Below are 23,463 nucleotides of genomic sequence, written 5' to 3'. Positions count from 1 at the left end.
TGAACCAGGAAGCGGGTCCTCAACAGATACCGAATTGGCCAGCACCTTGATCTTGGACTTCCCAGTCTCTAGAACTGTGAGAAATGAATTTCTGCTGTTTATAAGTCGCCCAGTCCATGGCATTTTGTTATAGCAAAATGTCATAATTTTTTTTTTTTTTTTTTTTTTTTTTGAGCATCCAGTATGTGCCAGGCCCCAAAATTTCCGGTTACAATCCATGAGGAATGCTATCCAGGGAGATGTGAATCTGGCACCTGGAAGTCCCCAAGGCCAAGGATATGCTGCCTGACTCCACTATGCCCCAGCACCCAGCCCAGGGCCAAGAAAGGGTTCTCTGGGAGTTTGCTGAGTGAATGAATGAAAACCTTGTAACACTCGGAGGCAGCCAGGCCTGCTGCTGCCTGGCTGTGTGATGTTCGCCAAGTCCCCTCCTCGCTCTGTGCCTCAGTCTCCCCTTATGTACAACAAAGAGGCAGGACCCCAGCCTCCATCAGTGCTCCTACAGCCTGTTCCTTGTCTTCCAAAAAGCCTCAAAGTCCACCTGAGCATGCGTGGTGAGCAGTGGGGGAGTCCAGTGTGTGTACTAGGTCCTGCCGCCACCCCCAGGATGAGCCAGGGTTGCACAAGGGTCTTGGCCAGGGAGGGGGGGTACATCCAAAACCTAGGATAACGCTGAAGTACCAGCAGTTACTGCTCCTCATGGCTCTCGCAGGTGCCACACTTCTCAGGGTATGCTCCCTGGTTCTGGCCGAGGGACAGAACACCTTCATTTCACAGATTCGAAAGCTGAGGCTCAGAGGTAAAGATTCTGCTCAAGAACAGCCCGCACAGCGGCAGGCTGGGCTCTTCTCTATGGGATCCCAGGTATGAGCTCTGCCCCCCACTTCTGTGCATCTCCCCAGCAGTCACTTGGGCAGGGGTACCACGAAGGGCCTCAGTGGGGGGGTGTGCTTTAGCTGGGTCTTGAAAATGGAAAGGCAGAGAAAGTAGGGTAGGCTGGAGGGAGGACAGTAGAGACCTGGAGGCCTAGATGCAGAAAGCCCACTGGGGTGGAAAGCAACGGCAGCAGGAGGGATGGGGGTGAGGGAGCAGAAGGTCAATAGGACTGGGCCGCCCGCCCGCCAACAGCGGCCACAGCCTGTCCCCACACTTTGCCCCTATGGTCCCAGGAGGCCCCTCTTAAGAGGTGGAGGTGCTGTGCATCCCAGAGCTATCCTTGGGTCTGGCCCAGGCCCAGGCAGTCAGTCACCCCTCTTCCCAGGGCAGGTGTCTGGCTCACAGCAGTGCGGTCTGGGACAGATGGAGCCCAACCCTTCAGTCTGATGGCCCTGGACCCCCTGCTGGGGTCATTCCGCCCCAGAGAGTGAATCCAAAACCCTCATGACAGGTTGGTACTGGCGGCGGGGAGGGGGCTTGGGGTCCTGGCCCCCAACCTACCTGATCTGCCATGCCAGCCGCAGTGCCATTACTGAGCAGAGAAAATGTTTCCAATTCCTGCAGAGGTTAGAGAAGTGGGAAGAGATGAAGATTCTAGAAAGATGCTCCAGGTCCCATCAGCCAGGGCAGCAGAGGGGCCCCAACATGGGCAGCTGGGGTCTGTAGTACCCTAAGGCTCCCTGTCCCTAGGCCTGCCCGAGTCACCTGCCCTGTTTCTGGGTCAGATTCAGGCATTTTCTTCCTGTAACTGGGACCTGGGCAGAGGACTTCCACATACAAGCTCCTGCTGCGTGCCAGGCACCACATCAAACATCCTTTCATTTTGATCCTCCCACGAGCCCCCTGAGGTGGGCATAATTACCCAGATGTTCCAGATGTAGAAACCCCAGGGGAGAGAGAAATAAGTTGCTCAAGGTCACAGCTGACTCTAGAGCCATACCCTCTCCCCCAAGCAGCTTTCTGACACAGAAGAGGTGCCAAGTGAATAAACGTGGATCTGAAAGAGCCACACAGATGCCAATGTCTCCAATATGCACCCGACAGAGGTTATTCGAGAACACAAGGCCGAAGGACACCAGTGTCGAGTCGGGCCATCTCTGGGGCATTTAAGCTGGCCAGGGCACGGGAGGGAACAGGTTTTAGCAGCTAGTGTCTAAGGTGAACTGCAAACTCTGGCTGTTCCTTCCTTTTCCAAAACCTTCTGGAAGTCGGTCCAGGGCTTCCAGCCAACAGAGAGAGAAGATCACCTGTTATCATTGCCCTCTGTCCTGACCCGGCCCTGGCCACCCTCACCCACTTCTGCCTCAAGGTGCCTGGTCCCCCTTCAGACCTCCCCATCTCTACCCCCGCCCACCCTCAGCGCCCATAGCCCACCTACCTGGGGCCTCTTATACGCTTTTCGAACCCGAAGCCCAAGCTTCTGAGCCAGCTCCTGACCAAGCTGAGTTACGCTTTCATCCTGGAAACGGCAAGACAAAGGGTGGAGCAGGTTAGTCTGCCCTAGCTCACAGAGCTCTGCTCGGGAGACCCTGAGCCGCCCTTCCGGGGCACAGCGGGGCATGTGTGTGTGTGGGGGGGCGTCCACTGTTACCCCATGTTACGGACAAGGGAGTGAGGCCCCAGGAGGGGTCACTGGCTGCCCAGGTCACACCACTCGTGCGTAGGGGGTGCTGAACCAGAACTCATGCTTCCCTTTGTCCTTTCACTGTGGGGATGGGAAAGGAATAATTTTTATTTTGGAATTTAAGATGATCTTTTTATTTCTAAAACTCAGCAAATAGTAGTGTCACTGTAGAGGGCTGAGATGTTGCAGAGAGAGCAAGTGCTCCCCTGGATCACCCCCATCCCCACCCTCACCCTAGGTTCCTCCCCAGAGGGAGCATGCCTTGTGCTCTGATCTGTCTCCCTACAGATCTTTTCTAGGAATTTACGTATGTGCCTATGGACCTATAAAGGATGCTCCGTTTTGCTTTGTGAGGATTTTCTCCTTTTTTTTTTTTTCCCATAAGTGAGATCATATTGTACCTATTGTTCTACCACTGGCTTCTTTCACCACGCAATGTCTTAGATCTCTTTGCAAGAGAGGACATGTGGGTGGTGCCCAGGCCCATAGGAGCGAGAATGTGGGAAGTTTGGAACATGGCTGGCCCACGGTTAGTGCTCGGTAACAGCACCCGACATTCCTTCCGCCCTCCAAGGCTGTACTGCTGTATGCACATTACGTGCCAGGCAAGGGCTAGGAGCCAGGGACACCACCGTCACAGGGAGGACGGGGCCCAGGCCTCAGGGAGGCTCCAGTCTAGTGGGGGACACCAACCAATAAACAAAGAAATGGTAACTATGGTCCAAGGACCAAAGGGGGAACAAGGATGTTGTAACAACCTGTGCCTTTGTCCACACCTCCCTAGCTGATGAGCTCCTGGAGCCCAGGGCCAGAGTCTTAGTCATCTCTGGTCCCCAGTACCCAACACAGAGCAGGGTTCAGCCAGTATTTGCCAACAAAGACTGGAAAACGGGCAGTCCCCCAACTCAGAGTCAGAAGTCCTCATCTGGGCACTTTCCTTAGGCAAGTTAGCAACCTTGCTGGGCCCCAGTGTCCTCACCTGTACAGTGGGGTAAACGCCACCCTGCCTGCCCATGAACGGTAGACATGAGACTTGGATGTGGACTTGCTACAGACACTAGAAAATGCTGTACAGCTCAGGGACTATTGTCATAAGACAGGATCTCAGTTGTGAACTAAACTGAATTGGAGAGACCTGGGTGGCTCAGTCAGTTAAGTGTCTGTCTTCAGCTCAGGTCATGATCCTAGGGTCCTGGGATCAAATCCTGCATCGGGCTCCTTGCTCAGTGGGGTGTCTGCTTCTCCCTCTGCCTGCCGCTTCCCCTGCTCGTGCTCTCTCTCTCTCTCTCTGACAAATAAATGAATAAAATCTTTAAACTGAGTTGGAGAGGCATGAATAATAAACAAAAAGTACAGTAACAGTGCATGTTTTCTGGCCATTATGCCAACTGCCTTGCATGATTTTCAGATTCCATTCTCATAGCCCAATGGTGCATGGCATATTATCACCCCTGTTTGACAGGGGGTACAAACAAGGCTCAGAGAGACTAAGCTGTATGTGTCCCCCCCAAGGCCACATGGCTAGTAGATGGCTGACTTAAGATTAGAACCCTAAACCCAGCTCTCTGACACCAACATCCTGGACCACTGTGCACACGGCCCTCCCTCTGTTCTGACCACCCAGATCCTTCCTGCTTCTTCTGGCCCCACTCAAGCCCACTCTCTTCCAGGGAGGGAGCCCTCTAAGATCCTGATCACTCCTGGGCAGAACTGAGCCTTTTCTGAGCCCTTTCATACTCATTATTTCAGGGGTAAAGTAGGAGGGGCCTTTTATAGACATGCAGCTGATGTGTAGAGAGGGGAAGTGTTTTGTCCAAGGTCACGCTGGGGGTCAGTGGTGGAGCCAGGTCTAGACCCCAGGGCTCTTTCCATATCTCCCAGTGGACTGTGGGTCCATGAAGGACACAGATCTGGGCACTGCGTGGGTGCTTAGTAAATACTTGTTAAGTGGATGAATAAAGGGGGAAGAGGGCACGCGCCCAGCTGTGTGTGGGCCAGGGCAAGCCAGGCTCACTACTGGTCCATTCCCTGTCTCTCCCCCACCTAGGGGCAGCCTGGACATCAGGATCCCGGCACATGTGGCACCCCTTTTAGTCCCCGCTGCAACCCTGTACCGTCACAGTACAGAGGTTAGGATGCCAACTCTAGAATCAGACTGTCTGGGTTCAAGGGTGACTCTGCCACCCCCAGCTGCGATCTTGGCTAAGTTCCTCTTTCTCTGTGCCTCTCTCCTCATCTTTAAAATGGGATAATAACAGTATTGGGGCGCCTGGGTGGCTCAGATGGTTGGGCGTCTGCCTTTGGCTCAGGTCATGATCCCGGGATCCTGGGATCGAGTCCCGCATCGGGCTGCCTACTGGGCGGGGAGCCTGCTTCTCCCTCTGCCTCTGCCTCTCTCTCTCTCTCTGACTCTCATGAATAAATAAATAAAACATTTTAAAAAAATAAAATAAAATAAAATAAAACGGGATAATAACAGTATCTACCTCAACAGGTAGATGCAAGGATTAAGTGAGTTAATACATACAGTGCATTTTCAGCAGTGCTTGAAACACAACTAGAGCTCAGGGTCCGTATCAGTATGTGCGAGTCCAAGCCCCAGGGGAGGAAGCTGGCTCAGAAGCGCCGGCACGCAGGGCACTCACGTGGGGCCGGGCAAGGGAGCACCGGCTGCTGCACTCGTATGCCTCCTTGTGACGCCCCAGCTCGCTGAGGGCACGGGCCTTGCGGAACAGTGCCCGGATGTTCTCGCCATCCAGGCCCAGCGCTTTCTCGCTGTCCTCCAGCGCCTTCTCATACAGGCCCTGCGGAGAGGAGCGGGTGGCTCAGCGCTCGGCACCTGCTGCCTCCCTCCCTGCACCTCCCGCCTCTTTCCCTGCAGAGATGGAGGATGCTGGAGGACCGGGGTCAGGGAGGGGGGCTCAGAGCTCCAGGAAACAGCTCTGGCGTTCATACTCTTAGGCATCTGGTAGACGTGCTTCTCCAGAACAGTCCACTCCGGATTGCAAAGGTGTTAGTGGGTCCTCTGCAGAGCTCCCAGCAGAGCCTCCCAAAGGATCTGGTGAGTGACTGAGTCACTGAGCAAGCAGGACAGGAAAGAGGTGGAGGCCAGAGCCGCTTTCAGGGGGTGGGGGAGACAGGAGGGAGGGAGCCCAGGAGGGAGAGGCCAGGGCTTTGCAGAAAGAGGCAGCACATGATGAGGGTCACGGATCTCAGCCCTGACTGCCCACAGACTCCTGCCAGTGCCCAGGCCGCCCTGAGAGTCTAAATTAATTCCTCCGGGGTGGGGCTTAGTATCATTACAAACCAATGTTTGTATCGCGTATTAGTACTTTAAAGGCTCGCCAGGTGAGTCCGTGGTGCGGCTGGGGTTGAGAGCCACGGGAGTAGATGGTGAGACTCACACAGGAGGACGTGAGGGGCCGGCCCTGCAAAGGCTCACTGGGGTACCAGCTGGGCATCTGGGGGAAGTGGTGGTCAGGGCCCAGGGCGTAGAGGGAGAGGAAGGGAGGGCGTCGGGCTCACCATGGTGAAGTAGCAGGCGGCCCGGTTGACGTGCAGTTTGCACAGCAGCTCCTGGGGTAGGGCCACCTGGTCAGAGGCGGCGTAGTCGGCCACGTTCAGCCCCTCCATGTACTGCACCAGCGCCTGCTTATAGTCCTTCTCCCGGAACAGGTCATTGCCCTCAGCAAACAGGTTCTGCACCAGCTTGAGCAGAAAGGCCTGCCAGGGGGCAGGGTACAGAGGGGGCTCAGGGGTCTTCATGCAGCCCAAGGCCTGGCACCTGGCCTCTACACCCCACCCCCCGGAAACCTCTGCCCTTCGCCTTCACCTTCCCCCAGCCCAGCAGCTGACACTCACCTCATATTCTTCTTGCTTTAGGGGTAGTGTCGACCTAGCAGGAAAAGGAGAGGGGTACGAAGTCTGAGTGAGCCCCATGGAGGCCCCAGGAGCCCAAGCCAAAGGCCACAGATCATGCCAGGAATGGACTTCTCTAGCTTGGACCTCAGATGTCACTTTGCAGATTGGAATAAGGGGACAGTTTTTTTCTCCCTAAACTGACACCATGTTTAAGGGGACAGCAGGTTTTTTCTCCCTAAACCAACACGATGTTGGTCTTCCACTTCTGATGGAAGGGTTGGAGCAAGGCCTTGTGTTTGCCCCAGGGCGACGGCCAGGCTTTCCCAGGTGCAGATGCTGAGAAAGCACAGGCCAGCTGCAGCTCCAGCTGGCGGTCCTCTTCCCAAGAAACCAGTTCTTTGGGAATGACCACACCTCAACACACCAAACCTGCAAATGCAGGCGCCCCAGGCAGCACCGAGAGTCCACCTCAGGTCCCCCTTCTCCCATCCCTTCCTGCAAAACACGCAGGACCCCAGCCAATGCCAGGTACGCTCAGAGCCTGACCCTTCGTGCCAGCCTCAACAAAGCAGATGGGGCTGTGGGCACCCTCTCCTCTGTGGGGGCCAACAAAATGCCAGCTCAGTACAGAAGAAAACGCCAGCCAAGGAGAACGGAGGCACATCGGTCAGGCTAACTAGCTGAGCTAGAGGGGCAGTCTCCTGGTCCTTCACATCACAAAGGGGAAAACAGACACTCGGAGGGGGCAGTGACTTGTTCAAAGTCACCCAGCAGGTCGGTGGCAGCACCAGGGCCAGAGTGCAGGGCTGGGGCTCTTTCTGTTGCCTGGAGCTGCCGCCAACATCTGGGCAAGAAAGATCAGCCTGAGCCAGTGAGTGAGAAGCAGTGAGAGGAGATGCCGAGGTCCCCTGTGTGTGGGGGAGGGGGTGTCCCTGATTGTGACAGCAGGGCTCACATCCTGCTCTCTCACTTGCCTCTCCGCCGTCAGGGACCAGGGCCCATCACTGTTCCCTGTACTCCCCAGCCAGGCCCCATCACTACCCTCCCTCCTGACCTCCCACCTCCAGCACCAGCTCCCTGTCCAGTAGGTCACACCCTGACCGAAACGTCACCTCATCCCGGTGTACAAGGCTCCACACAAGCCAGCGCCACCACACCTGTGCAAACCACTTTATGGTCCTACAGTGCTCTGTGCCCAGAGGTGCCTAACAAATGCTTAGTGCACAAAGGCTATATAAGAAAACACAGTTAATTTTAAAAGTAGCAGGTCCTACTGTGTTATCTTGTAAAGCAATCCCTTAGGAGACTACCATATGGGTTCCTAGGAGGCTGTCCTATTGCTAAACCTTCTTGGAACTCCCCTCTGGAAAGGGGAAGAACACCGAGCTACCTTTACCCCAAGCGCAATGACTCTGTGAGGGAAGGGGCTGAATTCATTTCGCAGTCACTTAAGAAATCAGTGACTTAAGTTAAAGACATAATTCTTATGAAAGACAGTATTTGCAAGGCTCACTTTGTTCATCAGACTGGCCTCTGAATAAATTTTGAGAAGTGCCGCCAAACCAAAGCTCTCCCCCAGATGGGAGGAGACCGGCCCAGAGAGGAGTGAAAAGTGGACCACAGTTTTCACGGCGGCCTGAGCAAGCTGAGGAAGGACAGTGTGTGAATGTCGACATGCGCTCCATCAGAGCCATGTGGACACCGCGTGCGTGACAAGGGGCCCAGTCTGTGGGGAAGAGGCAGGTCGTGTTTTACACGTCTCTGTGGGAAACAAAACTGGAGAGTTTATATGAGGGTATGTAGCTGTAAATCCTAGTTTTGTGGGGATTCCCATTTAAGAAAAAAACCCCACAAAATTAGAAACAAAGAACTGCTCAGGGAGCCTTCCATGGCTTCGGAAAGGACCCGAGCAAGTGAGGGGTCCTGCACCCAGCACTTCAGTAGTGTCATGATAAATGTGCCTCTGGGGATCTATATAAGAAAAATAAAAGAAAATAGTAAAAATACTTTGTGTGTAAAGAAAAAACAAAACCAAACCCAAATATGGCATGTGGGTACTGAGGGGCAAATAATGGAAAGAAATGTGGGTTTGGGGTCAGCCAGACCTGGGTTAGAATCCTATCCCGTTATAGCTGTGTGACCATAAACAAGTTTCTTAACCTCTCTGAGCCTTAGCAAAATGGAAATAAGGCCACCTACTTCACGAGGCCGTTGTGAGGACTAAGAAGATGATGGATGTGAAGGGCCCAACACAGAGCCTGAGAGATGTGCTTAATAACTAGAAACTGATTTATTGATTGATTGGTTATAAGACGTACAAAGACCAGCAGAATTAACTGTAAGTGTGCCAGTGTATGTGGAGGGCGAGGGTAAAATGGTATACGGAGCAGGACTGAAGGGTAACCAGGGTCAGGGAATGCCTGTGCATGGGGGAGGGGGGCAGTTCACAGATTTACACCCCCTCCCCCAGCCCCTTCCTAGCATGTCCCACCTCCTTACTCCCCAGCACACACGGAAGCCTGAGCAGCAAAGGCTTCGCGAGAAGAAAAGGGGAGCTGGGGAGGCCTGGGCGGGCCTCGGGCATTGCCCTCAGAGGACCCACCCTGCCCAGCCTGCCCCACACTCACTGAATGAACTGCAGCCCCTTCTCGATGTCCGCCTTCCGTCTCTGCCTCTCCATCAGTCTCTGGGGGAGAGAGCAGTCTATCAGTTAGTCAGCAGGGGCCAGTGGCTGGTCACAGTCCCCACCCCACTGTGTGCTCTCATTCTCACACTCATCCCATTTCACAGGTGCCACTGAGGGCAGTGGCCCATCTCACAGCCCACAAAGACCTTCTGAACCCAGCCATGCAGCTCCTGCCCTCCACACCCACGCCCCACTGGACTCCAGTTTTGTGCAGGGCCTTTGATGGGCAGGCGGATGCCTGGAGGCCGCCTGCCTTTTCTCACACATGGCTCGGGGGGCAATTCTGCACCAGAAACCGCAAGTTCAAGGAGAAAACCTTGTTTCACCAGCAAACTCAGCCCAAGGAGAAGAGATACAGAGAATGCAAAATGATGCCAATGATTGCAGCTACAATGTAGCACCACACACTGGGCCGGGCACTTTGTGTAAGAATCTCTTTGAATCTTTCAACAATGCCATGAGGCAGGTGTCATTTTGTCTCCATTTTACCGAGGTGGAAATAAGCTCAGGGAGTCCCAGTCGTGAGCTGGCAGGCAGGCACCTGAGCAAGGATTTGAACCCAGGCCACCCTCGTTTACCACCAACAGCCCCTCCGCGCAGCCCCTACACACCCGGGAGCCCGCATGGCCCATAACAGACCAGGTAGCATAGTGTGTGCCCCAATTTGGCAAGACGGAGGGAATTTCCCATGTTGTGGATGAGGAAGACAGAGGCTCAGCAAGGCTGAGGACTGGCCTGCTGATGCAGAGCAAGTGAATGGTACCGAACATATGCTGGGAACCTGCTTGAGAGGCAGGGAATGAAAACTGCTTAAGGAGAAGGGAGGCTCAGGAGGAGCAGCTAGGGTTCAGGTTCCTTTAGGGCAAGACCCCCGGGGGCTGGGAGCTCCTGGCCAGATCTAGACAGCGCACCCGGCTCCCACGGCACCATGTATGGACTAGAAGGCCCATTGGAGGTCAGCTTGTCCCACCCAGTGGCAGCCCAGGAGGGATATGGGCCTTCCCCTGGGTCAGAACCTGAGCCTGGGGCTCCCACCTCCTAGTGGGAAGGGGGCTGGAAGCTGCCTGATCTCAAGCCAGCACTTTCTGTCCAGGCTACTCACGGGCCCCTTCCACGATCACTTTCTCCCCCACCAAATGGTCCCAGAGAGAGGACGGCGGGCTGTGCTGGGAAGGGGGAGCTCCATTAGCGAGGGCTAGAGTGCAGACACAAGCAGGGGCACCAAGATGTTAAAAGGTGTGAAAACCACACAGCCACTCTGGGGAGGGAGCAAGTGTGTCAAATTAATACCTTCCCAGACTTCCTTACTTCCTTGTTCTTTTTGGTTTTTTTTTAAGATTTTATTTATTTGAGAGAGAGACAATGAGAGAGAGAGCACGAGCAGGGAAAAGAGGGAGAAGCAGGCTCCCCACAGAGCAGGGAGCCCGATTCGGGGCTCGATCCCAGGACCCTGGGATCATGACCTGAGCCAAAGGCAGACGCTTCATCGACTGAGCCACCCAGGCGTCCCGCTTCCTTGTTCTTTAGTTCCATCTGCATCAACCACATCCTCACAATCCTGTCTCGTAAGAAGGGTAGGGGTCACTAACCCATTTTACAGATGAGGACAGTGAGGCACAAGGTATGAAGTTCCTTTCCCAAGACCACCTGACCAGTGAGCAGGCAAACAGCCCCGTCAGACCACACACCATGTCCTCAGCCACACTCGGAGTTGTGAGACGCCATGTGGCCATTGCGTTGCTCTGGGCCTCACTTTCCTCCTCTGTGCAGCTTGTCAGGTGACAAGCCCCACCTGGAAGGGTGGCTGTGAGGCTCTAGAGATAACAAGCGTGGGATCAGGGGAGCTCAGTTCCCCAAATCTCGTTCTTCCCGTGTGTCCTTCCCAGGGAGGGGTGAAGCCACACTGAGTCTTCAGGCTCCCAGAACAGTGCTCTTCACACCAGATCCTCACACTGGGCAGGGCCTGCGCCATCGCCACGTGCCCGCTAACATCTGCTTGCCCGCCGGGGCCGTGGGTCAGGGCTCAGGACTCCGACAGACCTGGCTGGGAATGCTACCACTTAGGCTTGTGTGCAACTGTGACGGTGGGCCTCGGTCTCCTGATGGGGAAAATGGGGCTGATGGTGGCCCCTGCCTCATCGCTGTCATGAGCACTCAGGAGACAACACAGGCAGAGCACCCGGGGCAGGGCGACAGTCCAACCACCCCGGGGAACATGCGTCATCCAACCCTGCTCCTCCCTCTTGCAAAAAACCTGTGAGTGTGTCCTGGGGTGGACGCAACCAGGACCCTGTTCTCCCACAGGAGGCAGGCGGGGATGGCCCTGGGCTGCCTGGGCCTTGCCAGGCACACCTTCTGGTTGGTCTCTCTGTCCTCGGCTTCCCTGTCTGGGACACAAGGGCTCATCCCCCTCACACCCACACGCTCCTCTGGGCCTCCAGCCAGAACGGGCTGTGGTGGCCTTCCTGTCTCCTGGCTTTTGCCTTTGTGGTTCCTTCTACCTGTGCCGCCATTCTCTAAAGGAAGCTCCATCCCTCCTTCGAAGCCTAGACCCTCCACAGAGTCTCTCCCCCGCCCTTCGATGGGAACCGTCGTAGGCTCAATTCATTCTATTTCCTGGGAGCCTGGGGAGCCACCGCCGGCTGAGACCCAGTCCTGGCCCTGCAAGGGAAGCTCACCTGGTGGAAGAGACAAGGGTGCACCTATCACCATGCGGTGTGGCCCAGCAAGGGCAGGGGGCCGGTGAGAGGGGGGCCAGACCCTCACAGGCCTAGACAACCAGCACCACAGGGTCACGACCACCAAGCCCTGTCACTCTGACCCGGGTCAGAACCCAGCCCCCATCCCTCCCCATCACTTGGGAGTGTTTCCTATGCCCAGGACAAGCAGACCAGCCTCCTCACTGCCCCCCCACCTCCCTGAGGCCATCCGGGGAGGGGGTAGGCTCTCGAGCCCTCAAATCAGACCCTGCCCTCCCCCACGTAGAGCCTTTTGATGACTTGCTTTAATTTCAGCTGATCACGGCTCCCTGCACTGGCTCACGCCATGTGGGGGCAGTTGGCCTGTTACCTTCCTTAAGCCCAGCTCAGCCTGTAGCTCTCTCAGAAAACCACGGTGGTCAGAGAGCAGTGTTCCCATGCAGTCTGAGCAGACTTAAGAGCAACAAGCAGTGCCCATATCCATCCCAAGAGGTAATTCCGAAGTCTGAATCCAAAGCCAAGGAAAGAAATATTCCCTGCCCCAGGCGCTATGTAGAAGCTTCCTCACTCGGCCCAGCGTGAATCCTCCTCTCTGACCACCCAAATCCCAAAGCAGCAGCCTCGCTGTGTGCAGGCACTATGGAGAGGGTTCAAATCCCAGAGCCGGCTACTCTGCCCACCCTGATTTGCAGTTTCCTGCTTTGTATGGCAGAGATTGCAGATAGCACCTACTGACAGGACTAGTACAGAGAAGGCACTCATTTCAGGGCCTGGGATACTGCAGACACTTAGCAACTGGTGACTTTTGGATCAGAATTCCTATGCTGGGCATTCAATTCAGTATCTACTATATGCCCATTATATACAGATGAGAAGGCCAGGGTGCCCACCCTCTACACAGCTCTTCTAACCTACTTAGAGACCTGGAAAGAACATCCCGGCACCTCCACTCCAAACCAGACTTCTGTGGCAAACAGAGGCTGGGACGAGGTACAACAAAGTGGAAACATTTGGGAAACAAAAAGGACCACATCTGAATTGGGCTTTGAAGGGTGAATAGGAGTTGGCTCAGTGGTGTCAGGGAGAGAGGGCCTTCTGACAGGCTGCATCCAATTGTTTATGAAATCTCTGTCATCTCCCCCATTTTATCTGATCCTGACCAATGACCCTGGGGCTGGGCTGTTCTGGGACCCACATTTTGAGAGACGAGGAAAGTGAGGCTCAGCTAGCACGTGGGGGCCCGGCCTGGAACTACTGATTTTATGTCAGTAAAAATACTGTTGCTCTCCCTCCTCAAAGGCACAGTAGAGGTGGAACTGCTCGGTAACCTTCCTAGGCACCTGAGCCTGCGCCTGATGTTTGTGAATACTCGTGGGGCCCCGAAAACACAGATGTGTCTGTGGGGCGATTCGGGGGGAAGACCTCTGTGTGAAAATATTATGCTTCTTGGGCGCCTGGGTGGCTCAGTTGGTTAAGCGACTGCCTTCGGCTCAGGTCATGATCCTGGAGTCCCGGGATCGAGTCCCGCATCGGGCTCCCTGCTCAGCAGGGAGTCTGCTTCTCCCTCTGACCCTCCCCCCTTTCATGTGCTCTCTCTCTCTCTCATTCTCGCTCTCTCAAATAAATAAATAAAATCTTAAAAAAAAATATTATGCTTCTTCCAATGTCCTGTTCTAGGGTCTATTATTGACCATGCTAGGGTCCTTCTCTTGAGTGTAAAGGCCCTAGGCCAGGGCTGCCAAATATATTTCATCTCATAAGCAATGCTGCCAGGCTGGTAGAGGTTGGTAGGGCTGCCCCAAGGGGCTGGGTCCTAGTGATGCTTACAGGAAGAGTACCACCGTGTGCAAGATCGGCCATAATAAACTAGGGATGCCCAGTAGAGATGCATATGCCTCAGGCCTTCAGACACCCCCTCCCCAGTGAGAGTACAACCACTGCTAAAATTCTCAGTAATACAAAGTAACACCAAGCTGGAGGCCCAGGTCTTACGGGGACCCAGGATACAGAAGAAACCACCATCCCTCCCCACCTTTGAGAAGATTTTTCTGACTCCCGTAATGTATTGAGTTAGTCTCCTCTGTGTCAAGGGCAGAGATAGCCCCAGAAAGCCAGGGTATAATTCAGTCCAACCAACATCCATGACCTTCCTACTCAGTGCTAGGCATGGGGGCAGGGGAGATACAAAAGGAATTGGTGGCTCAGGCCCAGCCCAGCACCGCCCTCCAGGAACTCCTGGTCCAGCGGGAGGGAAAAGACAGGTGAGCCACCAGCTGCGGTGCAGGCTAGCAGTGGGTGCAAAGGGCCTGGGGCCTGAGAGGAAGGAGAGGTGCGTCCATTGGGGGAAGCCAGGGAAGGTTCTGCAGGAGGTGCTCCTTGAGCTGGCTGTGAAAGGGAATGACAGGTTTCTTGGATAGCTTGGGAGACAAGGGATAGTTCTTACAGGACAACTGTCCAGAAACATGCGCACTGAGACTGACCTGAACCCCCCAATTCCCTATGGCATCCTGCAATCTGCCCAGCTATGATGGGGAAGGAAGCCCAGGCCCCAACCCACTCCGAGGCTGCCAACAGGGGTCAGGCCTGGCCCACAGGTAGGAGAAAGCCAGAGGGTCAGGTGGCAGCAGGGGAAGGAAACCCACATTTCCTGGGTACCCACCATGCACCAGATACTGGGCTTACCTCCCTCTGATCGAAGGGCCTTCTGCTGGTAGCTCCAGTGATCCTTGCTAACGACAGGAGGGGCACAGACCACCCCAAGAGCTGCCACAGTCTGGTACCAGATCTGGTTTTGCCCGGCCGTGCCCATCCCAGAAAATGAGCTACAGAGCACTTGCTAAGTGCCAGATGCCTGGATGGAAGGGCAGGCAAAGTATAAAGCACACTGTCTGGAAAGGAAAACCAGAGAGGCTGCCAGACAGTGGCCCTGGGTGAGCTGGGGGAAGTGGGCAAAGCACAACCATGCCCTCAATTCTGTCATTAAATATGAGTGGCTTTTCCACTGTGCCAAGTCCTGCTCTGGGTGCAGGGGACTCGGCCATGACACAAACAAGATCCCTGCCCTCAAAGGGCTCACTGTCCAGCCGGGGAACCAGGGAGCAGGGGCACTGCTACAACGTGAAGAGAAAGGAGCTTCAGTGGACCCATCCATCCATCCACCTGTGCGTCGAGCCTTCAATGCTCTAGGCCCTGGGGGTTTACCAATTAACAAAGGTGACAAAATCTGTCCTCTTTCAGAGTGTCTGTTCTGGTTGGAGGAGACATATGACAAATAAATGCATAACGGAACACAGGAAGGACACACATAGTGAAGGAAAAAATAAGGCGATAGAGTGACAGGATGTTATAATTATACAGGGGCTCAGGGAAGGCCTTCTTGACATTTGAACGGAGATCAAAATGATGGAAGGGAGCAAGCCGTGGGGGGAAAAGTGTTTGGGCAGAAGGAGCAGTGAATTCAAAGATCCTGAGGTAGAGACGGATTGGTGTATTTGCGGAAGAGCGAGGAGGCCAGTGTGGACGGAGCAGAGTGGGCAGTGGGGAGAGTGGAGGAGGGGAAGCTCAGGGAGATTAGCAGGGAAGACCATACATCAGTTCTCGTCCGTGAGGCAAGGACTGCAGCTTCCCCCTAAGTAAGATGAGAAGTCACAGGAGGTTTTGAACAAAAAAGCAGCTCTGTGTCTGGCTTTGTCCTACATGAAAACGAGTCATCATTAAATAAACGCAATTTATTTAAGTTTCACCACAACCCCGTCAGGCAGGAAAATAGTGCTCCAAGAGGCTAGGAAAGTTGTTCAAGGCCGCATAGTGATCCTGGAGCCTGGGTTCAAAGGGCCTGGGGAGATGGGCATCAGACAGCCTCGTTAATAACGTGCCAGGCTGGGGCGCCTGGGTGGCTCAGTCGGTTAAGTGTCTGACTTTGGCTCCTGGGATCGAGCCCCGCATCAGGCTCCCTGCTCCACGGGAAGCCTGCTTCTCCCTCTCCTTCTGCTGCTCCCCCTGCTTGTGCTCTCTGGCCCTCTCTGTCAAATAAATAAACAAAATTTTAAAACAACAACAACAACAATGTGCCAAGTGAGCAAGAGCCCCCAACCCCAGCAAGCACCTAATGCTCACACTCCTCCCTCCTTTCTCAATTTCCTTCCTCTGGGAAGAACATTTTAAGAGGTGGTTGGTATGAACTGAATGTCTGTGTCCCCCCCAAGTGCATATGTTGAAGCCCTACCCCCAATAGGACTATATTTGGATATGGAGCCTCTAGGAAGTAAATAAAGTTAAATGAGGTCATAAGGGTAGGGCTCTGATCCTGTATTTTGTTCCCGCAGCCTGAGCAGACTAGCACAGATTTCGGTACCAAGAGGTGGGATGCTGCTGCAAGAAATATCTAAACATATGGAGGTGACTTTGGAACTGCATGATGGGTGGAGGTTCAGGGAGCTTGGAGGTGCAGCTAGAAAAACCCTTGATTGCCATGAAGGGATGACTGGTAGAAATAAGGATGTTAGGGGCACCTGGGTGGCTCAGTCGTTAAGCGTCTGCCTTCGGTTCAGGTCATGATCCCAGGGTCCTGGGATCGAGCCCCGCATCGGGCTCCCTGCTCAGCAGGAAGCCTGCTTCTCCCTCTCCCACTCCCCCTGCTTGTGTTCCTGCTCTCCCTATCTCTCTCTGTCAAATAAATAAATAAAATCTAATAAATAAAAATAAGGATGTTAAAGGCAGTTCCTGTGAGGCCTCAGATGGAAATGAAGAACAGGTTATTGGAAACTGGAGGAAAGGTGATTCTTGTCATAAAATGGCAAACAACTTGGCTGGGCGCCTGGGTGGCTCAGTTGGTTAAGTGACTGCCTTTGGCTCAGGTCATGATCCTGGAGTCCCGGGATCGAGTCCCGCATCGGGCTCCCTGCTCAGCAGGGAGTCTGCTTCTCCATCTGACCCTCTTCCCTCTCATGCTTTCTATCTCTCATTCTCTCTCTCTCTCTCAAATAAATAAATAAAATCTTTAAAAAAAAAAAAACAACTTGGCTAAATTGTGCTCTACTGGGGCACCTGGAGGGCTCAGTCAATAGAGTACGTGGCACTTTTTTTTTTTTTAAGATTTATTCATTTTAGAGAGAAGCAGGAGGGGCAGAGGGAGAGGGAAAGAGTCTCAAGCAGACTCTGCATTGAGCACAGAGCCTGACGCAGGGCTCGAGCACTTGACCCTGAGATCATGACCTGAGCCAAAACCAAGAGTTGGACACCCAACCGACTGTGCCACCCAGGCACCACACGCATGACTCTTGATCTCGGGGTCGTGAGTTTGAGCCCCATAGTGGGTGTAGAGATTATAAATAAATAAACTTTAAAAAATTAATTGTGTTCGATTTTCTTGTGAAAGGTAGAATTTGCAAGCAATGAAAATGGTTATTCAGCAGAGGAGATTTTTTTTTTTTAAAGAGCTTTTATTTGTTTATTTGAGACAGAGAGAGAGCAAGCATGAGTGGGGGGAGGGGCAGAGGGAGAGGGACAGAGAGAATCTCAAGCAGACTCCACGTTGAACATGGAGGCTGTCACAGGGCTCGACGCAGGACTCCATCCCACGACCCTGAGATCATGGCCTGAGCCGAAACCAAGAGTTGGATACTTAACCGACTGAGCCACTCGGGCGCCCCTAAGAAGAGGAGATTTCTAAGCAAAGTATGGAACGTGCGGCACGGGTCCTCCTTACTGCTTATAGTAAAACTTGAGAGGAAAGAGATGAACTGAAGAAAGAATTGTTAAACAAAAGGAATCAGAAATTGAAGAATTGGAAAATGCTCAGCCTATCCTTATCGCAAAAAAATGAGGACATGTGTCCTGAAGAGAACACTAAGGATGTGGCTGAACAACCATTTGATAAGGAGATGAGTATGGGCATGAACCACATATCAAATCAGCTTTCAGCAGAAGTCAGAAATAGAGATGGGATTATAGCAGCAGAAACACTACCAGTTAGAACCAGAGGGGACAGAGAAAACTGGATGACGGAATGCAGGAAAGCTGCTGGACTTCTCAGATTCTACGGGGCCGGACCATAGAGTTCTTTGGAGGCAAACATGCTTTATCCTTCAAGAAAAGGGAAGTTTGACCCTGAGTCACAGATCATCAGAGCTGCCTTGATGGGGCCACCAATTCCTCTTCAGAGCTGCAGGGGGGGGGTGGGGGTGACCCACTGGCAGAGCTGTGGGGGGGTGTGCTGTACTCCGGTGGGCCAGCAAGGAGGAACAGCAAGTCAAAGATGATTCTCAAGCCTCTAAATCAAATGGAATTTGCCCCAGTAGGTTTTAGACTTGCTTGGGCCCGTCACTTCTCTCTTCTTTCTGAATGAACCCTATTCTTTGCCTGTCTCACCATTACTTTTTGGGAGCACATAACCTGTCTGGTTTCACAGGTTCACAGGTGGAGAGGAATTTACTCTGGATGATCTGCCTCCAGTCTCGCCCAGACCTGATTTAGATATTTAGATGAGACTTGGGACTTTATAGACTTTAGAGGATGCGAACGAGTTAAGACTTTGGGGGCTGTTGGGATGGAATGAATGTATTTTGCATCTGCTAAGAACATGAATTTGGGGGGCAAGGGTCAGAATTTATACACTGAATGTTTGTGTCCCCCCAAAATCATGTTGAAGCCCTCACCCCCTTTATGACTTTGGAAATAGGGCCTCTAAGGAGGTAATTAAGGTTAAATGAGGTCATAGGGTGGGGCCATAGTCTGATAGGATTAGTGTTTTTATTAGAAGAGACACCAGAGAGCTCTCCCTTCTCTCCCTGCCCACACAGGGGGGAAAGGTCAGTTGAGGCCAAAATGAGAAGGCAGCCATCTGCAAGCCAGGAAGAGAGTTCCTGTCCGAAACGGAATCTGCCAGCACCTTAATCCCAGCCTTCTAGCTTCCTGACCTGTGAGAAAATAAATTTCTGTTGTTTAAGCCGCTCAGTCTATGGTACTTTCTTATAGCATCCCCAACAGACTGAGACAGTGGTTAAAGAAGCATTTGTTCTCAGCTCAAGAGGGAGATGAGTTCCTTGAGAGTGAGGATAGGGGTGGGGCATACTTGGTCACTGCACCTGGTGGAAGAGCAAAAAGCATGTAAGTCAAACAAATCTCTTTTTTTAAAGAAAAACGTTCAAGGAAAAAAAAAAAAGAAAGGAGGGAAGGAAAAAAGTCCAAGGAGAAAACAGGCCCAAGACTCCCCCAGGATCCCACCGCCAGGCGGGGCAGCCCCTCTTCCCTACTTTAGGTCCATGTTCTTAGAATTTGGGAATTTGAAGCTAGACTTAACTTCAAATCTCAAATGGTTCTTCCGAGAAAGAGCCATGAATTAAGGAACCAGCAGGAAACAATTCCCTCAGGATGGCAGCACAGTATGGGACCACACACCCAGGTTCACAAGCAAGTTCAAAGCCAAGCCCTGTTGCTTAGTAACTGTATACAAGTTGCTTCATTTCTCCTGTTTCACTTCCCTCGTCTCTAAAACAGGGACACTGGTACCTCCTTCTTCTTTTTTAAAGATTTTATTGATTTACTTGATAGAGAGCGAGAGTGGCCTGAGCGCGTGAATGGGGGACGAGCAGAGGGAAAAGCAGAGTGGGGAGTCATAGTCAAAGTCCCAACTCCAGGCTTGATCCCACCACCCTGAGATCATGACCCCAGCCGAAATCAAGAGTCCTATGCCTAACCGACTGAGCCACCCAGGCGCCCCAAGGATACTAATACCTTCTTTACGGGGTTGTTGTGAAGATTCAATGAGATGCCAGGCATGGAATAAGCACTTAATATCAACCATGACTATTGCAGGGTCATTATGATTACTTAAAAAGAGGGGCAAAGAACATAAACAGGAAATCCACAGGAGCTATGCATCATGAAGAAGAGACACTCAAACTCACTGATAAAAGAACCACAAGGTAAACGACAAGACGCCCCTTCGCCCCTCTGAGACTGTGATTGGCCAGCCTGGTTGATGCAAGCAGAGGAATGGGCACTTGCCAATGCCACAAGTACACTGAGAGCATGGCCTGGCAGCATTGCCGTGAAGCAGTGTGGCCACATCCACCAAAAAGAGCAAGGCAGCCAGTTGCCCTTCATCCTCCCCAGCACAGCCCCTAGACTGTTCCTTTCCCAGTCATTCAGGTGAACCTGCACTGGACTCAGCCAATCATAACGGTCCTTTTACTTGCCGGTGATTGGATTAGGCAAGGGTCCATGACATCATGCTGGCCAATGAGAGAGGAGGGGACGTTTGCCAAGGGGTTTCTGGGAAGGGTTTTCTTCACACTTAAAAAAGGACCGAAGCCGTGATTCCTTTTCTGCAGCTGTATGACAGGTTGTAGGGGGACCCACGCACTGGGGATGGCGAAGCAAAGACAGACCAAAGCCGTTGAATGTGTCTGACCCCTAAGTTAACTGATCCTGGAACTGCTCTGCCTCATTTATCACATGAAATTATAATAAACTCCCATTTTGAGGTAGGAATTGTTACTTGCAGCCTAAAGCCTTCAACATGATAAAGCGCCCTTTCCTTTTGACCCAGAAATTTCACTTCCAAGAATTTAATCTACTAAAATCCTCGTACAAGCACTCAATTGTATTTGTACAGGATGTATTTTTTTTAAGAGTGAAAAACTAGAAGGAACTTTAATGTCCACCAGTAGAGAATTAATCCACTGAGGTACAGTATACCCTACTATGGAATACAGTGCAGCTACTGAATCCATTACATGCCTTGTCATGGAGATGCCGCCATTCATAGTTGAGAAAGAAAAAAAAGCAGCAGATTCCACAACATTCTGTGTTGTATGATCACATCCGTGTGCAGTGTGTGTTTACATCAAGAGGATGTTTGAAAGGTAGTCTCCAATTTAACTGGTTCTCTCTGGGGACTGGGATCCGTCAAGGGGCAACAGGACACAGAACACTTTCTGCTTTATGGACCTCAGCATGATTTGGATTTTTTGCACAGAGCAAGTATTTTTCTTTTTTTTTTTTTAAAGATTTTATTTATTTATTTGACAGAGAGAGACACAGCGAGAGAAGGAACACAAGCAGGGGGAGTGGGAGAGGGAGAAGCAGGCTTCCCGCGGAGCAGGGAGCCCGATGCGGGGCTCGATCCCAGGACCCTGGGATCATGACCTGAGCCGAAGGCAGACGCTTAACGACTGAGCCACCCAGACGCCCCTGCACAGAGCAAGTATTAACCTTGTAATCTAAAATACGAAAATGAGATGACCAACTTGAGGCCAACCTGGTAGGGCAGAAGCCAAGTGGGAACCAGAAGCCTGGTTTCAAACCCAGTGTTTCCAGGTCTGCCCAAGTGTCCATGGGCTGTTCTTCCCAGGAGAAAGACCAAACCATTGACCTGAAAACCATGATGGAAGCATATTTTTTCTTTTTCTTTTTTTTTTCCACTCACTTTTTTTTTTTTTTTAAGATTTTATTTATTTGACAGAGAGAGAGCGAGAACAGGAACATAAGCAAGGGGAGTGGGAGAGGGAGAAGCAGGCTTCCCGCCGAGCAGGGAGCCCGATGAGGGCTCCATCCCAGGACCCTGGGATCATGACCTGAGCCGAAGGCAGCCGCTTAACTGACTGAGCCACCCAGGCGCCCCTTTTCCCTCACTTTTGAAAAGAGTTTGATGATGACAGAATTTCAGAGATTCAGATCTTCATCAGACCAGGAAGGGACTGCACCAGCCTCTTCAAACTCTCAATGCTTAGGCCCTGTCCTTGGTGCAGAGCAAGTGCTCTATAAATGGTGGTAAAAGAAATGGATCAATGAATCAATTCATCCAACCCAGGCATTCTATAGATAAGAATGAATGAGTTGAATAAATTAAAAAAAAATGGACACTGAATAATGAAGTAATAATAATAATAACATTTGCTGAGGGGTTACCACGTGCCAGGGGCTAGCATGATCTCTCTTTCTCTTTTTGGCATGTCATGATCTCTTTATACATAATACCTTCCAGCACACCCTGTAAGAGAGCCTACCATCCAAATTTTGCAGAGGAGAAAAGAGAGGCACAGAGAAGTTACGTGACTTCCCCAAGGTCACACAGGTGGCACATGGTAGAGCTCGGATTTAAATCCCATCAGCCTAGCCCTGGGGCCCACACACGTCACCATCTCTGTTGCCCATTAAGCAATCGGACCCAGCCCTAGGACCCCTCAACCTGTCATCATGCTCAAGTCTCCCCCGCCCCCAAATAATTCCCTCCCCTGATCCTGAATCTCCTTCTGAATGATGCACAACCTCTCCTCCTTTCCTTGGTCACATTTTGTGAAATAGTAGTCTACAGTCTCTACATCCTCACCTCCCCATACTCCATTCTCCCCATACTCCATACTCCACTCCCCAAATCTCAGCAGCCCCCCCTTCCACTCCACCAAAGGTACTTGCCAAGGGTCCTCCCAATCCCAGGGACCTCCTGGTTGCTGAGTCCAGTCGAGGGACAGTTTGTCACTCGCCTCTTTCGGGACTCTCGGCTGCAACTGCCAGGTCCTTCTCACACCTCTCTGATTGGTCCTGTTCTGTCTGTTAGGGGCTCTTCTTCCTCTGCCCAGGTCTCAAGACCAATGCGTCCGAGCTTCCATTCAACGGACAGTGCTCCTGCTCTCCTCACTCTGCATGCTCTCCCCAGATGAGCTCTTACATTTCATGATCTCATGAGTCATGTCGATGACTCACAAATCTGTTCCTCCCGCCAGGCTCGCCCCCTCCCCAATATTTCATATTCATATCTCTTATCCTCTAAGCGGGGCTACCTAGATGTCCAACAGGCAGAATCCTGGGCCCTCTACCTGGCATGCCCTCTCCCCACACACGCACCTAGCCAACTCCTATTCATCCGTGAAGACCCAGCTCACATGCCTCCGTGCCCAGAAAGTCCTCCCTGGTGCCCATTCCAGCTGGGTGCTCCTCCAACTTAACAGTATTCTAACCTTAACTCGGCAGCATCTCCCCTGCTCCTACTCCTCCTCCATTTCCCCCAAACTCCAGTCATAGCTCCAACTGCCATCCTGTTCAGTCACCAGTTCCTTCTACCATTACCTCTGAAACGGTTCTCCACTCTGCAGCTCCTCACCATCTCCATGACCACAGCTCCCAAGCCCTCAGCTTCTCCTGCCAACAGCTTCCAACAAGGCCCCTCCAATCTGCTGCCATTTGGTGGTCGAGGATGTTTGTCCAGCACATATGTCAATGTCACTCCCCTGCTCAAAACTCTTCCAGGTGCACACATGCACACACACAGATGAATGCAGTTGTGGTTTTTTTTAGGGTGAAAACTGAGTAAGCTTTATAGGCTCATAATGTACCAATACCGATTTTCTGGTTTTGATACCACTACCTACCACCATCAGGGGAAGCTGGGTAAAGGGAACTCTTTGTACTGTTTTTGCTACTTCCTGTGGATAAAAGTTGAAAAACAAACAAAACCTTCATGACACCCACTACCAGAAGGACAAAGGCCAAGCTGCTCATCCCTGGCACACAGTACTGTAGGGAGTGCCTGGCCTCCACTCCAGCCCCATGGCTGGCCTGCAAGGTTACCCGCTGACAATAGCAGACCCAAGCCGCCCGCTCTGTCTGGAACAACCCTCACACCCACGGCTTCCTTCCCACCCCAGCAAGCGCCC

At 52.5% G+C, this 23,463-nt stretch overlaps 1 protein-coding gene across 3 annotated transcripts in view; it reads right to left on the bottom strand.

Annotated features, from left to right (window-relative positions):
- Positions 1-23,463, bottom strand: part of ZC3H7B (zinc finger CCCH-type containing 7B) — a 56,559-nt gene that overhangs the window by 24,169 nt on the left and 8,927 nt on the right. For 2 of the 3 annotated variants that reach the window (XM_028115304.2, XM_028115306.2), the window contains exons 2-7: positions 9,049-9,107; positions 6,422-6,455; positions 6,086-6,283; positions 5,206-5,364; positions 2,315-2,395; positions 1,438-1,494 (exon numbers count right to left, since the gene is read on the bottom strand). In XM_028115304.2, the coding sequence (XP_027971105.2) occupies positions 1,438-1,494; positions 2,315-2,395; positions 5,206-5,364; positions 6,086-6,283; positions 6,422-6,455; positions 9,049-9,101 (582 nt within the window). In that variant the 5' untranslated portion in view covers positions 9,102-9,107. Of the gene's footprint in view, positions 1-1,437; positions 1,495-2,314; positions 2,396-5,205; positions 5,365-6,085; positions 6,284-6,421; positions 6,456-9,048; positions 9,108-22,876; positions 23,091-23,463 lie in introns of those variants that run through there. The other variant, XM_028115305.2, reaches the window with a different exon arrangement.

The sequence above is a fragment of the Eumetopias jubatus genome, unplaced genomic scaffold (assembly GCF_037043125.1).
Source record: "Eumetopias jubatus isolate StellerSeaLion01/CBP00866 unplaced genomic scaffold, mEumJub1_p1.0 scaffold_8, whole genome shotgun sequence".
Classification (NCBI taxonomy): Eukaryota; Metazoa; Chordata; class Mammalia; order Carnivora; family Otariidae; genus Eumetopias; species Eumetopias jubatus.
The sequence above is the reverse complement of the archived record's forward strand: the minus strand, read 5'-3'. Positions and strand labels throughout refer to the sequence as shown.